This window comes from Tauraco erythrolophus, chromosome 28 (assembly GCF_009769465.1).
Source record: "Tauraco erythrolophus isolate bTauEry1 chromosome 28, bTauEry1.pri, whole genome shotgun sequence".
NCBI lineage: Eukaryota > Metazoa > Chordata > Aves > Musophagiformes > Musophagidae > Tauraco > Tauraco erythrolophus.
This window is the reverse complement of record NC_141492.1, coordinates 1,978,188-1,994,106: the sequence shown is the minus strand read 5'-3', so window position 1 is coordinate 1,994,106 and position 15,919 is coordinate 1,978,188. Positions and strand designations below refer to the sequence as shown.

The following is a 15,919-nucleotide window of genomic DNA, read 5'->3' as shown; positions in this document are numbered from 1 at the left end:
CCCCAAACCGACCCTGGGTGCGGTGGAGATGGGGGGGGGGGCGCGGCTCCTTTAAGGCGGGGGCGGCGGGGCTGACGTCAGGAGCTGTCCCCGGTGCTGAAACAAGATGGCCGCCCTCTAGTCAACCGGGGCGGCGGCCGGTAGCGGCGGCGGCGGCGGCGAGAACCGCCCCCCCCCCCTTCCCCCGCCGTACCCCCCCCCCCCTCCGCCACCGGGATCATGTCGCTGCTCTGCGTCGGAGGTACCGGGAAAGGGGGGGGGGGGGCGGGGGGGTCAACCCCGAGTTTCCCGTTGCACGTCGGGGGAGGGGCTCGCTGCCCCCGGTACCGGGGGCAGCGAGCCCCTCCCCCGCCGTGCAACGGGAAGCCCCGGGGGGGGGGGGGGGGGGGGTCGTGGGAACGGTTCCATTCACAAAAAAAAAAAAAAAGCGGCGCCTGGATTTATGAATGAACCGGCGGGGGCGCGCGCGCGGCGCCGGAGACGGGAATGATATGGGGGGGGGCGGGGGGGGGATGTGGGCGCACCCCGCCCGGCCCAGAGTGTGTGTCGTCCCCCCCCCCCCCCCAAGTACCCCCCTCCCCGCGCCCACCCCTGGCGTCTCTCCCCACGCACCCCCACCCTGCAGACACGGCCCCCCCGCCTTCCCAAACACCCCCCACCCTAAACATCCTCCATACGACCCCCCCAACGCCCCTCGATCCCCACCCCAACCCCCCCTCAAGCACCTCCACATTCCCATCCCCCCCCCACCAAACCCCATCGCCCCCAAATCCCCCTGTCTTCCCCCACCCCCCCCGCAAACCCCTAAATACCCCCCCAAATTACACCCCCAGCCCCAAACACCCCCCTCCCCTCAGCCCCCTATGCCCCTGCAGGCACTGCCCCACCTCGGGCATGGTGATGCGGGGGAGAGGGGTCAGGGCAGGAGCGTGGGGATCTGTTGCTGAGGGGGGTGGGCTCGGTTATGGATGCTGGTCACCCCATACTGGGATGAACTGGGGGGAGCACGCAGGTGGGGGCTCCCTGCACCCCAACACGCTGAGACCTGCCCAACTTGGTGAGAAATCTTGGGGGGGGGGTATCCCTTTCCCCCCCCTTCCCAGGCTCTGCAGCACCCTGATGGGGAGGGGGTGGCACCTGGGGGTCCTGGAGGTGGCAGCTGGGGGCGAGGTGGGGCACAGGGTAGGTGGGATTTCCCCACTGGTGTCCCCTCCCTGGGGGAAAGCGGTAGGAAAATGGGGGCTCCCCTAGTAGGGGGGGCTCTGTCCCCTCCGGCTCCCCCGCTGTGTCCTTGTCCCGTGGGGGCTGTCACAGCCCCCCCTCCCCTGGCGGGGCCACAACACGGGGACCCGGAGCCACCCCAAAGCCAGCGCCTCTGTGTGGCCCCCGGCCAGCCCCGCATTTGGGGTCCCCCCCTCTGGCAGGGGGAGGGCTGTGTCTTTGGTCCCATTTAAGGGACTGTCACACATCGTGACACCCCCAGTGACACCCCCAGAGACACTCACAGTGACACCCCCAGGGACACCCCCAGAGATACCCCCAGTGACACCTGCGGTGACACCCCCGGTGACACCCCCAGGGACACCCACAGTGACATCCGTGGTGACACCCCCAGAGACATCCCCAGTGACACCCACAGGGACACCCGCAGGGACACTCCCAGTGACACCCACGGTGACACCCCCAGAGACACCCCCAGAGACACCTGCGGTGACACCCCCAGTGACACCCCCAGGGACACCCACAGTGACATCCGTGGTGACACCCCCAGAGACATCCCCAGTGACACCCACAGGGACACCTGCAGGGACACTCCCAGTGACACCCACGGTGACACCCCCAGAGACACCCCCAGAGACACCTGCGGTGACACCCCCAGTGACACCCCCAGGGACACCCACAGTGACATCCGTGGTGACACCCCCAGAGACATCCCCAGTGACACCCACAGGGACACCCGCAGGGACACTCCCAGTGACACCCACGGTGACACCCCCAGAGACACCTGCGGTGACACCCCCAGTGACACCCCCAGGTACACCCACAGTGACATCCGTGGTGACACTCCCGGAGACACCCCCAGAGACATCCCCAGTGACACCCACAGGGACACCTGCAGGGACATTCCCAGTGACACCCACGGTGACACCCCCAGAGACACCCCCAGTGACACCCCAGTGGCACCGCGGTGAAGCTGGGGGTGGATGGTGAGGAGCAGCTCCCCGTCACCGCTCACTGGGGGCAGCTATTTTTGTCACCATATTTTTAGAGTCCCAGGGGTGCGGGTGCCACCCCAGAGCCCCCCCCCAACCCCTCCCAGGGGGCCGGGGCCACACGCAGCCACCAAGGGCATCGTGCCAGGGGGTTGTGCCTGGGCGACGGGCACTGAAGTGGCCCCGGAGGTGTGGGGCGAGCGAGGACAGGGGGGTGTGGGTGGGGGGGCGTGTCTGAAGTGGTGCGAGGCAGACGGACAGATGGACGGGCGGGTGGACGGGCATCCGGAGAGACAGATGGAGAGACGGACGGACAGATGGGTGGAGGGGTGGGGAGGGGTGAGCAGGTAGACAGAGGGGTGGGGGGATGGACAGACAGATGGGTGGGTGAACAGAGAGAGAGGATGGATGGACGGATGTGTGGTCAGATGGATGGATGGACGGATGTGTGGTCAGATGGATGGAAGGACGGATGGATGGAAGGATGGATGGACAGATGGAGGGAGGGGCGGATAGAGAGACGGTTGAGTGGATGGATGATCAAAGGACGGACGGAGAGATGGGTGGATGGACAGACAGGTGAACGGATGGATGGACAGAGGGATGAGTGGGTGGAGAAACAGGTAAATGGATGGACAGACAGAGGGACGGACGGAAGGATGGGTGGATGGACAGAGCGATGGACAGATGGGTGGAGGGGTGGGGAGGGGTGAGCAGGTAGACAGAGGGGTGGGGAGATGGACAGACAAACGGGTGGGTGGACAGAGGGAGAGGATGGATGGACGGATGGGTGGTCAGATGGGTGGAAGGACAGATGGATGGATGGAAGGACAGATGGACAGATGGAGGAAGGGGACAGATGGAGAGACAGGTGAGTGCATGGACGGACAGAGAGATGGGTGGGTGGACAGATGGGTGAATGAATGGACAGAGAGAGGGATGCACGGATGGAAGGATGGCTGGATGGACAGAGGGATGGACAGACACACAGACGTGTCGCGGGATGCCTACGGCCCAGCGTGGTTTGTACGCTATTGCCAGCCCGATCCCCGCCAGCTGCCTCCTGCCTCAGTTTCCTCAACTGACCAACACCCCCCACCCAAGAGGGGGCTGAGTCCCCCAGCCTGGGAAGCACCTTGGGTCTTGGGGTACCCCACTTCCACGCGGGTTCCGCTGTCCCCAGCTCCTTGTCAGGGGGCTCAGGCTGAATTTAGCCCGAGGGTGGCACCCTGGGACCCACCACCCCTGTGCCAATCCAGGGTGGCACAGCCTGCCAGAGGCCGTCAGCCACAGATGGTGGCAGCAGGACTTCTCCCTGGCAGTAGATGACAGCCAGGAGAGCCACGTGTTCCCCAGATAATTATTTGTTCCTGTCAGCTCGGGTATTTTTGGAGCTTTTCCTTCCTCTGCTCTCCCGTTTCGGAGGCAGCGGCTGGTGGAGAGCGGTCGGCCTCGGCAGGTGTGGCTGGGTCCAGGGCACGCTCCTGTGCCAGGGGTCCCTGTGCAGCTCCGAGCGGGCGACGTGGGCAGGTCTGGGTACCTAATACTGTACTATAATATAATAATAAATATTAAATAACGCATTATAGAAAATAATAGAATCCTAGGATGGTTGGGGTTGGAAGGGACCTTCAAGACCATCTCGTTCCAACCCCCCTGCCATGGGCAGGGGCACCTCCCACTACACCAGGTTGCTCCAAGCCTCATCCAACCTGGCCTTGAACACTGCCAGGGACGGGGCAGCCGGTATATCAAAAATCTGGAATATGATACAATAACGCACAGTGATCCCGGCCGGCCCCGCGCTCCCAGCCCGGCGACGTTAGGGGGGTCTTTGGGATCGCAGAGCCTCATCCCTGGCCTTAAACCAACCCCCCCACTCATGAAACCCGCCCCTCCCATCCCTAAGTGAAGCTGCAGCTTCCGGAGTCCTGTGATTCCCCAGGAACACGGCCGCCAGTGACGTGGCTGGCGACCTTCCTCCGGGCAAAGTTGCTGCCAAGAGCTGCCCGCCGCATGACCCTCTTGGTGGGTCGAGCCGAAGGATCCCCGGTTATTTTCTGAGCGGTTCCCCGAGGCTAAGCCGGCGATCCTGCCCTGCCTCAGTTTCCCCAGTGGTACCCCGGGGCCAGGCAAGGGCTGCTCGTGTGCTGTGTTGCCTCCTCGGGGCACGTGGAGCCGGTGGCAGCCCCCGCGGCCCCTCCGGTGCTGGCGGCGGGCGATAAGAGGGCGGGCGAGTGGCACGTCTCTGAAATCAAATCACCTTCTCTATCACCAGGGCTATTTTCATCCCTCCTCGGTCACGTTGGTTCCTCCACCCGCTGGCACCCGCGTCATTTAACTGTTCTCCGGGTGCTGTGTCATTCCCTCCCCGCCTGCTCCCCCCCATCCTCCTGTGAGCCCCGAGGACCCCTCTTGCCCCCACCACCCCCTGGCATTGGCAGCATTGATACCCGCCTCTCTGCCCACCTGCCCGTTTGTGGGCAAAACATGGGGATCAAATCCCCCTGTACCTCCCGCTCGTGACACCAGTGTAAAGCTGGAGTGGGGGAGGGAGGATCAGCCAGAATTGGGGATGTTCTGAGCAGGATTTGGCCCAGACGCACCCCACCCTGCAAGCGCCCACCCAGTTGCAAGGGGTCCCCAATGGGCAGGATGGAAACCAGCCCCTTGGTGCCCCCCTGGCACGGGGACAGGGCTGGGGTGCAGTGGGGGGGAGTTTGGGAGTTGGGGGAGCGTCTCCACCAGCGCTGGGGCTGCCGTGGAGTACGGGAGGGTTACAGCACCCCCCCCGCCCCCATCCCAGGTTTCCTGTAGGAAATGGGGGTCAGCGGTTTGGGGGGGGAGGCAAGAGCCTTAATCCTGGCGCTGCTGGGCTGGTGCCTCGGGGCAAGGGCTGGTGCCAGGGGAAGGTGCCCCCAAATCCCCCCTTTTCCCCCCGGGATGTGGATGGTAACGTCATGTGTTTCCCCGAATGGACCCGAATTCAGATGCGGGGGGGTGGGGAGGGTTAAATCCCCCCTCGGCTGATGAAGGCTCCTCATTCAGGGCTGCAATGAGATGTTTCAAATTATCACAAAGTGGTAGGTTTTTTCTGGGAGGGGGTTTGCTCCCTCCAGTGCCCACCTCCAGCTCATGCCCGAACTCCCTCCCTCATGCCTGGCATTGGCGACTCCTGATTTACACCAGCCAGAGGGATCCCACCACCTTCCCCCACCTTGCAGCCGCCGGAGGGGGGGTGTGGGGTGGTGGTGGCCAGGCCTGGGGTCCTCCCACCCCCTTGGCACCCTGCTGGGGGTCCCCAGCCCCCCCGCACGGGGCTCTCAGGCTCAATCTCTTCCCTCCCTCTCTGTCCCCACAGTTAAAAAGGCCAAGTTCGACGGGCCCCAAGGTAAGTGCCTCCCCTTCTAGTTGCTCGCCCACCTGGGGAGGGGCTCAATGAGGGGCTTAGCTCTTGGGCTGGTTGGAGGTGGCAGGATCTGAGGAAGAGCTAGAGGGTGGCAAGGGGACCCCAGATCAGCCTCAGCTCTGGAGGCATCGTTTGGCAGGTGCGGGGGAAGCACCCACTGAGAGTGGGGTGCCCTGGGCAGGGTGGTGGGCTCGTAGCCCAGCCACCCCTGGCAGCTGTAGGGTCCGTCCTGCCTGGCCAGCTGGGGTGCTGAGGGGGACCCCATGGGAGGGTGGCCTTGTGGGGTGTCCAGGGGGTAGGGGTATGGCTGGGGGTGGGGGTGGGGGGACACAGGCCACTGGAGGCCACTTCACCCTCCGCTTGCTCCCCCAGAGAAGTTTAACACCTACGTGACACTGAAGGTGCAGAATGTCAAGAGCACGACCATCGCTGTGCGGGGCAACCTGCCCTCCTGGGAGCAGGACTTCATGTTGTGAGTGTCCCCAAAGTCCCCCACCCCTGGTACTGCCCCCCCTAGCCCCCATGGGGGGGGGTCCCCCCACTGCCAGTGCTCCCCCTGACCCCAGCCCTGGGGGGTTCACCTGAGCCCTGGGGACGCGGGCACGGGGGGAAGCTGGGGTGGTCCCAGGGGGGCTGCTGGGGAGGGGATTGACCTAATGCCTCTGCCCCCTCCCCAGTGAGATCAACCGGCTTGACCTGGGCCTGACCGTGGAGGTGTGGAACAAGGGGCTCATCTGGGACACCATGGTGGGGACGGTGTGGATCCCCCTCCGGACCATCCGTCAGTCCAATGAGGTAGGGAGCCAGGCACGGACACATCCCCCCAGGACCCTAAGGGATGTGTAGCCACCTCCCCGGCTGTCCTTCAAGCGGTGCAGAGCCTTCCCCATCCCTGCTTGGAGAGGACCCTGCTTGAGGCCGGACCCTGCGTGCGTGGGGTTGTGGGGCTGAGGAAGAGGGGGGGTCCCTGGCAGCCATCCTCACCCCCATTTCCACCTCACAGGAGGGGCCGGGGGAATGGCTCACGCTTGACTCCCAGGTCATCATGACTGACAACGAGATTTCGGGCACCAAGGACCCCACTTTCCACCGTATCCTCCTTGACACCCGCTTCGAGCTGCCGCTGGGTGGGTACTGTCCCTGGGCACCACAGGTCCGGGGTGCATCATCCTTCCTTGCCCCCAGCCCCAGGGATGGGGCTTGGGGCTGGGGGTCTGATCCTATAGCCCCAAAAGCTGGGGGGATGTTTTGGGGTGGGGTGGGGGAGTGTCTGTGCATTAATCAGGATCTTTGGCCTTGCAGATATCCCCGAGGAGGAGGCCAGGTATTGGGCCAAGAAGCTGGAGCAGCTCAATGCCATGCGGGACCAGGATGATGTAAGCGCAGAGGCAGGGCTGGGGCGAGGGCTGGGCAGGGAGCAGCGGTGCTGCCAGTGGGCAGCCCTCACCCCCCTGCCTCTCCCCAGTTTGCCTTCCAGGAGGAGCAGGAAAAGCCTCTGCCAGTCCACAGCTCCCAGTGCTGTAAGTGCTGCCCTGTCCCTGCCCCACTCTGGGACCCCCGCACTGCCCTGGCCCCGCAGCTCTCCGCAGCGGGGATGTGTGGGTGCAGGGTCCGTGTCTGCCTTGGGGCGCTGAACCCCGACCTGAGTGGGGCTCAGCCTCATCCCACACCCTGTCCCCATCCTCCCTCCTGTGTCTGCTGGTGTTTCTTTGCTGTCTCCCTGCCCCACAGCGTGGGGGCCCTCCCATGGGGCTGAGCCACAGGGGAGAGGGGCTTGGGGGGCACGGCAATGGGGCTGGTGAGGATGGTCCCCCCAGGAAGCCTGGGTGGGGGAAGTGAGGCTGGTGAGAGGGCTGCTCAGTGGGGGCACTGGCAGAGGGATCTGGGGGGTTTGGAGTGGCAGGTCGGTTTGTCTCAACCTATGCCTCAGTTTCCCCTTCTGTAATGACGCCAGGGCCATGCACACAGTCCTGAGCACAGCTCAGTGCCTCTCTGCCCTGTTGCCTGTGCCGTTTGGTGCCACTGTGCCTAGCCGTAACTGTCCCCAGCCGGGGTCGGTGCCACCGTGCCCAGCCCCAGGCACTGTCCCCACTACACTTCAGTGCCACCGTGCCCATCCCGCCTCGGTACTGCATGGCCCTGCCTGGGTCCCTGTCCCCAGCATGGCTCAGTGCCAATGTGCCCCATCCTGGGTGCTGTCCTCAACCCATTCTGGGGCACTGTCCCCAGCCCAGCTCAGGGCCACCGTGCCTGGGAGATGCTGGTTCCTCCTGCTGCTGCCCTGGAGCTGCCTCTATCCTTATTGTTTCTGCCTCTTTTTTTTTTTTTTTTTTGTAGGCAACTGGAATTATTTTGGCTGGGGAGAACAGCAGAGTAAGTATACTGTCCCCTCCTCCCATCCCAGCGATCTCCAGCGCGTTCCCCTTTGCCGTGCCAGAGCCCAGCCTGGGGCTCAGGGGACCTGGAGCTGGGGTCCAGGCTGTGGCTCTGTGCTGGGTGAGGACAGAGGCACCGAGCGCCCTGTCCTGGGCAGGGCTGTCCCCACGGGCCGGTGGGGTGGGACGTCAGTGGGGCAGAAGGAGGGTCCGCGCACCCTGTCCCTTCTGTATGTCCCATTTCCCCACTCTGCCCTCCTCTCATCCCCCAAAACTTCCCTCCGCAGAGGGGAACGCGTGCAGCACGCCCTCACCCCTCCCCGGCTCCATCCCCCCAGCACAGTCCCACAGTGGTGGGGACACGCTGGTGGCAGTAGCGGGGCAGATTTGGGGCATCCCTGGCCTCACAACAGCCACGGGGCCATGCCCCGTCCCACTCACCGTGGCCCCTTGCAGATGATGACCCTGACAGCACGGTGGATGACCGGGACAGCGATTACCGCAGCGAGACCAGCAACAGCATCCCTCCGCCGTACTACACCACCTCCCAGCCCAACGCCTCCGTCCACCAGTACCCCATGCGGCACCAGCAGCAGAGCTCCCGCGACTCCTACACCGACTCCATGCAGAGCTACGAGATGGATTACTCAGACCAGCGGCCCCTCAGGTAGCGTCAGCGCTGCCAGTTCCCCCCTGCCGGGACCTGCTCTCTCAATCCCCCCCACAAAGGTGGCAGAAGCCAGTAGGTCCCTGGGGTGATGCCAGGGATGCTGCTGCCAGGGTGGTGGGTGATGGAGGGAAGGATGCTGAGTCGAGGAAGAGGGGATGGTGCCGGCCCCAAGCCTTTCCTTCTTACTGGAAAGTTTTCCAGCTTTTTTGGGTCACTGCCCTCCTCTGTCCTCCCTGGGGGCTTCAGGACCCCCAAGCCCCAGCTGTCCTCACTGGGAGCCGAGCTAGTGGGGTGTCGCCTGGCTGGGGACGCAGACATGGCCGTAGGCAGAGCCGCAGGTGGGGCCGCCTGCCCGGCGCTTCAGCCCCACGCTCACAGCACGGCTCGGTTCCTTGCCAGCATCCGGCCCGAGGTGCCAGCCCCGTCCCCCCAGGACACGGAGGTGTCCCTGCCGGCATCCCCGCGGTGGCAGGGGATGCCGGGGCATGGCGGGTGGCGGCGGGCGCGGCACCCCCGAAACCTCGCTGACCATCTTCCTCTCCTCCCCGGCAGACGCTATGGTAGCGTCGACTCTGCCGCAAACGGACGCGGCGACGCCGAGTCCGCTTCCGAGTCGAGCAGGCGGACCAGCCGCCAGCCTTCCCTTGAGAGCAGGCGGTCCCTAGACCTATCGGATAGGTGGGTCGCTACCTCCTCGCGTGCTGTGTGCGGTCGCAGAGTGCTGTGGTCGGTCCTTGCAGCCGCGGTGAGGCCAACACCAGTCTCGGCAAGGGCGGCCTCGTGCCGCTGCTGGGTGCCCCCCTTCTCCCCGTCCCGGACCGCCTCGCGGAGGAGCAGCGTTGGGGTGCTCCAGGGGGTCTCTTGGCCCTGTGATGTCCCTTCTTGCTGCCGCACTCCAGTTCCTGGGGGTGATGCACCAGCATCCTGGTCCCGCTCGCTGGCATGGCGACCCATCATGCCAGCAGGTGTGGGGAGCTGGGGTCCGGGCGACTCAAATGCCACCCTGCGTTTCTGGGCACCTCCCAGGGAGAACCTGGCCAGGCAAAAACCTGGCACGGTGATTCGGGACCCTCGCGATGTGCTGAGGGCGCTTCTCCCCCCACTCTGGGCAGAATGAGGCCGGGGGGTGAGGAGTTCCCAGGTGTGAGCAGCGTCTTCTGCACCCCTGTGCCCCGAGACCCCCTTCCCAAGGTACCTGGATGATGCCAGTACCCCCTCCCTGCTGGGTCCAGCCTGGGCACCCCCCAGCACCCTCCTCCCTGCGCTGTTCCCTGGCTCCCCCCAGCCCGGCCCAGCCCAGCCCGTCCCCTTGGCCCCTTTCCCCCCCTGCCCACCCCTGAGCCCTGGCTGCTGGTGCTGGAGACGTGGTGTCGGCCTCTTCCTAAGGCATGTCCCTGTCCTGTCTGCATGTTTGCTTCTGTGAGCCTCTTCCCACGGAGCCCCGCAGCCGCCCCGTCCCTGGCAGCCTCCTGGGATGCACGGAGTCCCTCTGCCCCGTGGGCAGCTGCCGGAGGGAGATGCTGGAAGGGCCAGGGGCCGGTGGGGCAGATGGAGCAGTGGGAAGGGGTCTGGCCTGGCAGGAGGAATCGGGTAGGAATGATGTGATTAAAGGGAGCGATGGGGTTGAAGGGGTGTCCTTGGAGAGGGGATGCCTGGGAGGTGCTCAGGGAGCGCTGGGATGCCAGGGTAGGGGTTGGGTGACAGATGTGTGGGTTGGGGGAAGGACAGGGCTGTGCTCTGCCCCCCACCCTGGCAGGGGTGAGCCGAGGGGACAGACACCATCCCCGTGTCCCCAGGCCCAGGCAGGAAGGTCAGACCCTTGAGATGACCCCAGCCTGGGAGGCCAGTCCCAGCCCGTGGAGTCTCCCGGGTCGGTGCCTTCGACTCCCGGGACGAGGAGCCCGGCGCTCGCCGGGGACTGTGCCACGGGGGAAGCCACACGTCCTCCTGCCCCCGGCGCGGGGACCCCGGGGCTCTGCGGGGCTGCGGCACGGCCCCACTGGAGCCCCGTCCTTGTCTCCCCCCGGCCCCGCAGCCCCACGGGGAGCAGCCGCTACGCCTCGTCGGCCGAGCTGAGCCAGGGCAGCTCCCAGCTGAGCGAGGACTTCGAGAACGAGAGCCTGCGGGACTCGGAGCTGGACGAACGGGACGGCGACTCCTACCACTCCTGCCACAGCTCCGTCAGCTACCGCAAAGACTCGCCCCGCTGGGAAGAGGAGGAGGACGATGACCTCTATCTGGAGGAGGAGGAGGAAGAAGAGGAGGAAGAATTCAATGAGGACTACAGCGAGAATGAGGAAGGCTATGCTAAGGAGGAGGAGGAGGGCGAGGAGGAGGAGCTGCGGGAGCAGGGCACCTACGAACCCCCCGAGCACGATGCCTACCCCCCCCACACAGAAGCCCCCTGGGCAGCAGCACCAGCAGGTCCCACAGCAGCAGCAACAACCCCAACTGGTCCCACCGCTGAAGCCACAGCAGCAGGAGAGGAAGGAGGAGAGGAAGGAGGAGAGGAAGGAGGAGAGGAAGGAGGAGGACGCCTCTGCCCCCAGGAAACCCCAGAGGCTCCCCAGGCCCAGCGGGGAGTGGAAGAAGCCCCCCTGCCCGAGGCAGCCCCTGAGCCCGAGCCCCCGAAACCGGCTGAGAGGTAGGAGGGAAATGTGGGGCTGTGGCATCCTTGGCATGGCACTGTGCCCAGTGACACCCAGGGTGCTCTGGAGGCAGCCCAGGGCTGGGACTGGTGCTGCTGGTGCCAAGGGGCAGCACCAGGGACGTTTTGCGGTGTCCGGAGCTTTTCCAGGTGCCTGAAGCATTGAGGTGGGGGAAGCCCATCTCGTGCCATCCCGGCGAGGGTCAGCATCCTTGGGCACGCTGCCCTGGCCCAGCCACCAGTGCCGTGCTGAGCAGGGGCACAGCTCAAGGTGTTTGAGATGCTGCCAGGGCTACCAAGGGTGCAGGTTTATAATGTGGGACAAAGCTGGGAGTGGGGGCAGTGGGGGCAGTGGGGGCTTGGGGCTGCAATTTGTCTCCTCTGGGTCAAGCTATTGGCTCCCTGGATGCAGAGGGTTCCTGGAGCTCAGCGTGGTCAGAGGAGGAAATTTCCTTCACAGGAGACAATCCTCTCCCTAGGCCCCTGGCAAAAGCTCGTCTGTGGCCTCCTGTGCTGCACAGATGAATTACATGGTGGCCAGGTCCCTGGTACAGCGTGTGAATAATGCCTTTAATTATCCAAAATGTCCCTTTGCCCATGGTTCGGTGAATGCCAACCGCTCCGTGCAGAGGGGAAGCACGATGGGCTTTTTTTGGTCTTTTGTTTAGTTCAAATGATAGAACAGAGCTGGGGAATCTCTGATTTAAAGAATATTTAATGAGCTTTTTACTAAAAAATACCTATTTAGGCCCAAGGGCTGTGGTGTCCTGGTGAAGGTGGCCTTAGTTCGTGTCTGCCCGCCGTGCCTGTTCTCCGGGCTGGGGGCTTGGCACGTCCTGTGCTGGGCACCGGGGCCCATGGATTAGTGCTGGGGACCCCCAGTTAATGCTGAGGGCCCTGAATTGGCACCGAGGACCGTAGATAAGCACAGACAAGGCTCCCCTGGGCACATCTGGGCAGATTTGTCTCCCAAGCTCCCCATGGCCTCATCCCAGCCTGGTTCTGGGCACCCACCTCCCATGTCATGTCCCACCACGCTCCCCAGGAGGCTGGGATGTTTGGAGGATTTATTTTCTTTTCCTCCATGTCTCAATTTTGCAAGAGAGGAGAAAAAAACCCCACACAACAACCAGCATGTCCAGGCTGGCAAGTCCCCCTGTGCTCAGAACTCTTCATCCCAGGAGACCCCAGTGTGGTGGGAAGCGGCCAGAGGACATCCTGCTGGGGAGATGAGGGCTGAAGGATGTTTAATCCACCTGTTTGTGTCACCAGCAGTCCCTGACCCTTTGCTCCTGCAGGGACCCCTCCGTGTTCCTTGGGTGCCCAGGGCAGAGTCTCCCAAGGGAGGGGAAACTCCTGGCTTCTCCCTGTTGCTCTGGCTGACCATGCTGCCCTTTGCAGCAGGACTTGCCACCTTTTTTAGTCCTTCCTGGTATAAGAGGGGGGGTTTGCCATGGCCATGCTGGCTCGAGGCCCATCAGGATCCCTAAATTGCAGCCTCAGTCCGGTCTGGGGTGTGGGCCTGGTTCCTCCCCCCCCAGCACCTTGCTGGGAGGTGAGCGAGGGGTGCGTGTGCTTGCAGGGAGCAGGCGGAGACGGAGGTGCAGGACCCCAAAGCACGAGCCAAAGCCAACTGGCTGAGAGCCTTCAACAAGGTCTGCATGCAGCTGCAGGAGGTGAGCAACCGGGCACCGGCCGCGGGCTGGGCTAGGGGCACAGCCCTTTCCTGAGCCCTGGCATCTTCCGAACACTTCCACTCCACGATCCCATGGGCATCCCACACCCTGGGGACCCGGGGAGCCTCAACAGCAGTGGCCCCACAACCCCATTCGTGCCCAGTGGGACGCCCCTGCGGGGCAGGGAGTGCTGAGGACCTTCCCCCAGCGTGTGCTGCATGCGGTGTGCTGGTGTGAGCCCCCCCCTCCTCTCCCCTGTATTGAGTTGTCAATTTTTTGTTCTGTTTTTAGACTCCATCCTCCATCTTTTCTTTTTGTTTTGGCTCTGGATTCGCCCCCGGGGGCTTCGATCCCCCTCCCCACCGCTTCTCTTTTCAGTTGTCCACCACCATGGCCCTTGTGCCCGCGTCTCCCCTTCCTGCAGGGAAGGGGTGTAGCCTGTTTGCAGGTAAGCATGTCCGAGAGGAATGCCCCAGCCATGTGTGTGCCTTCCGTGTGTGCAGGGATTGCCCCACCAGGGAGGTGTCATTGGCTCTTTCCTCCCTTCTCTCCCAAATAACCCCCTCCCTGCGAGGGAGGTGGCACGGCGGGACGGTCCCTGCACACACCCCATCCCCAGTGTGCTCCACCTTTTCCCCACACTCCTCTCCTACCCGCTGCGGCTCCCTGTGGAGCCTTTCCAAAGATGCTTCTCCAGTCCCCCAAAACCCTGTGCCCCCACTGCTTTGCCAACCCGAGCCCCTCTGCCAACGCTGCCCACCCCTCGCCCGCCTCAGCCTCTTGATATTTTATTCCCAGTGCAAAGCTCTTTGCTGGAAAGAGCCCCGTCGGTTTAGGAACACGCTTTTCTCTGCCCGCCCCGTAACCTCCTGACATCCTTCCCCAGTGCTGCGGGCGCTGGAGGGGCACCGGGCTGGGGAGGGGTGCCACGTGTGCCAGGGGCTCAGCGCCGTGACGGCTGCCCCGTGTCTTTGCAGGCCCGCGGGGAAGGCGATGGAGAAGCTAAATCCCTGTGGTTCAAAGGCGGGTGAGTACGTGGGGCCGCTGGTGCTTTCCACCCCCCCGGGGTCACGTTTCTCGTTAGGACGCGATTAATGAGCTCGTTTTGGGGGGGCTGGCGCGGGGAGGCGTTGGGCCACATTTTGGAGCTGAATGCTGCTCGCTCGGGGCTTTCGGAGGAGCCAGCAGAGATGCCACCGCTCCGCGTGCCCGCCAGCCGCTGCCAAGGGGAGAGCGAGGAGGTGAGTGGGGCTGGGATGGGGCCGAGCTGGCACGGCGGCTCCCTGGCAACGCCCCTTCTCTCCTGGTATCCGGGGCTTGAGTGGTGCCCTGGGGAATTGGGAACCTCTTCCCTGGCTGGACTGTGGGTCTCGCAGGCGGCTCTGCCACTGCCCCGGGCAGAACCCAGCAGGTTTCCTTGAGAACCTACTGGATCTCACTGGGGCTTTCTTGCGGACAGAGGTGGCGGCTGCAAAGCGGCATTTCTGCCTGCGCTGCGCTGCCTCAGTTTCCCTTGCAGCAGAACAGCTCGGGGCTCACCTTTGGTGTCCCAGAGGGAACCCCCAGCTCTCCCACTCCATGCTGCAAAGCCAAAGCTGAGCCAAACTGGTTATTTTTTTTTTTTCCCTGCGTTTCACTGAAGCAAAACACCTTCACGTAGGGAAAAATGCCAGTTTGCTGCTCAGATCCCCTTCCCCTCCAGTTTGCAGGCTGGTGATCCCTGCCCTGGCGGGCGCAGAGATGGAGATGGGTTCCCACGGGTGGGTCCCAGGGGTCTCTCTGCAGTCCTGTCCACCAAGTCCCAAGTGAACACGGAGCAATAGCTGGGGAAGGGCCCTTTCGTGCCTCAGTTTCCCTTTCCCCGCTGACTCTCCTCTCTCTTGCAGGCCTGGTGGTGGGCTGATCATTATAGACAGCATGCCGGACATACGCAAGCGAAAACCCATCCCCCTAGTTAGCGATTTGGTGAGGTTCCTCTTAACCACCTTGCTCCACGCAGCTGCCGGCTTCGCTCCCGCTGTGCCCCGCTGGACTCCGCCGCCTGCCCGCCCCGGCCAGTGCTTGCCGGGCACCTGTGCCCTGCTCCCCAGCTGCCTCTAACATAGCTTGTGTTTTCTGTTTTTCTTTTCTCTGGCCTGGCTTGGCCGTCCCTGGCACCAGGGGGGCGGCTGTAAGGTTTCTGCGCTGCATTAACAGCATGCCCGACATTAAGCCCGGACGCAAATCTCTCCCTCTAGTCAGCGATCTGGTGAGCGTGGTCCGAGGGGTTAAAGATAAGAGCACCCTTGGTTGCTGCCCACCAACTCTCCAGCCCTCCAGGGGGGCAGGAGTGTCCCAGGCTGGTTGGGGGGGGGGTCTCCCAGCCCTGGCCCCCGCAGTGGGGAGTGTAAGGATGGCACAGCTGGGCTCTCCCCACCCGAGGCTGCTTCTCTTTAACGGAGCTCCAGGGTCCTGTCCCTACACCAAGCATCAGCCCAAGGCTGCCACTGGTTCCTGGCTGTTTTCCCAGTGCTGCAGCCCCGGTGCCATCCTGCCCCACCTGCCCCTGGCTCACCACAGCTCAGGCGCTGGGCAGACGGACCCCTGGACCAAAAGAGGGCTAGCGGTGGCTTTTCTGCGCCGCGCGGACCCCGTGCTCCTGTCCCCACCGTTGTCATGCTGCGCTGCCGCAGCCCAACCCCATCCTGGTGTCCCATCCTGGCGTCCCATCTTGCGTGCCATCCTGTGGTCTCATCCTGAGGTCTCATCCTGGGGTCCCATCCTGAGGTCCCAGCCTGGGATCCCATCCTGTGGTGTCATCCTGAGGTCCCATCCTGGGGTCCCAGCCTGAGGTCCCAGCCTGAGGTCCCATCCTGGGTCCCATCTGGCCAGATCACTCTGCCATCACCCACCTGGTGATAAGAGACAGCAATTTTGGAAAGCAGACACC

General features: G+C 64.1%; 1 protein-coding gene across 1 annotated transcript in view; it reads left to right on the top strand.

Moving 5' to 3' along the window:
- Positions 1–219: 219 nt before the first annotated feature.
- The window catches only part of UNC13A (unc-13 homolog A), a 34,628-nt gene continuing 18,928 nt past the window's right edge, over positions 220–15,919 (top strand). Inside the window, exons 1-14 of the mRNA XM_086627499.1 lie at positions 220–241; positions 5,575–5,604; positions 5,995–6,094; positions 6,300–6,417; positions 6,626–6,749; positions 6,925–6,998; positions 7,088–7,142; positions 7,960–7,995; positions 8,454–8,664; positions 10,703–11,087; positions 11,244–11,311; positions 12,897–12,990; positions 13,968–14,017; positions 14,877–14,955. Coding sequence (XP_086483625.1) covers positions 220–241; positions 5,575–5,604; positions 5,995–6,094; positions 6,300–6,417; positions 6,626–6,749; positions 6,925–6,998; positions 7,088–7,142; positions 7,960–7,995; positions 8,454–8,664; positions 10,703–11,087; positions 11,244–11,311; positions 12,897–12,990; positions 13,968–14,017; positions 14,877–14,955 — 1,446 coding nt within the window. The remainder of the gene's footprint in view (positions 242–5,574; positions 5,605–5,994; positions 6,095–6,299; positions 6,418–6,625; positions 6,750–6,924; positions 6,999–7,087; positions 7,143–7,959; positions 7,996–8,453; positions 8,665–10,702; positions 11,088–11,243; positions 11,312–12,896; positions 12,991–13,967; positions 14,018–14,876; positions 14,956–15,919) is intronic.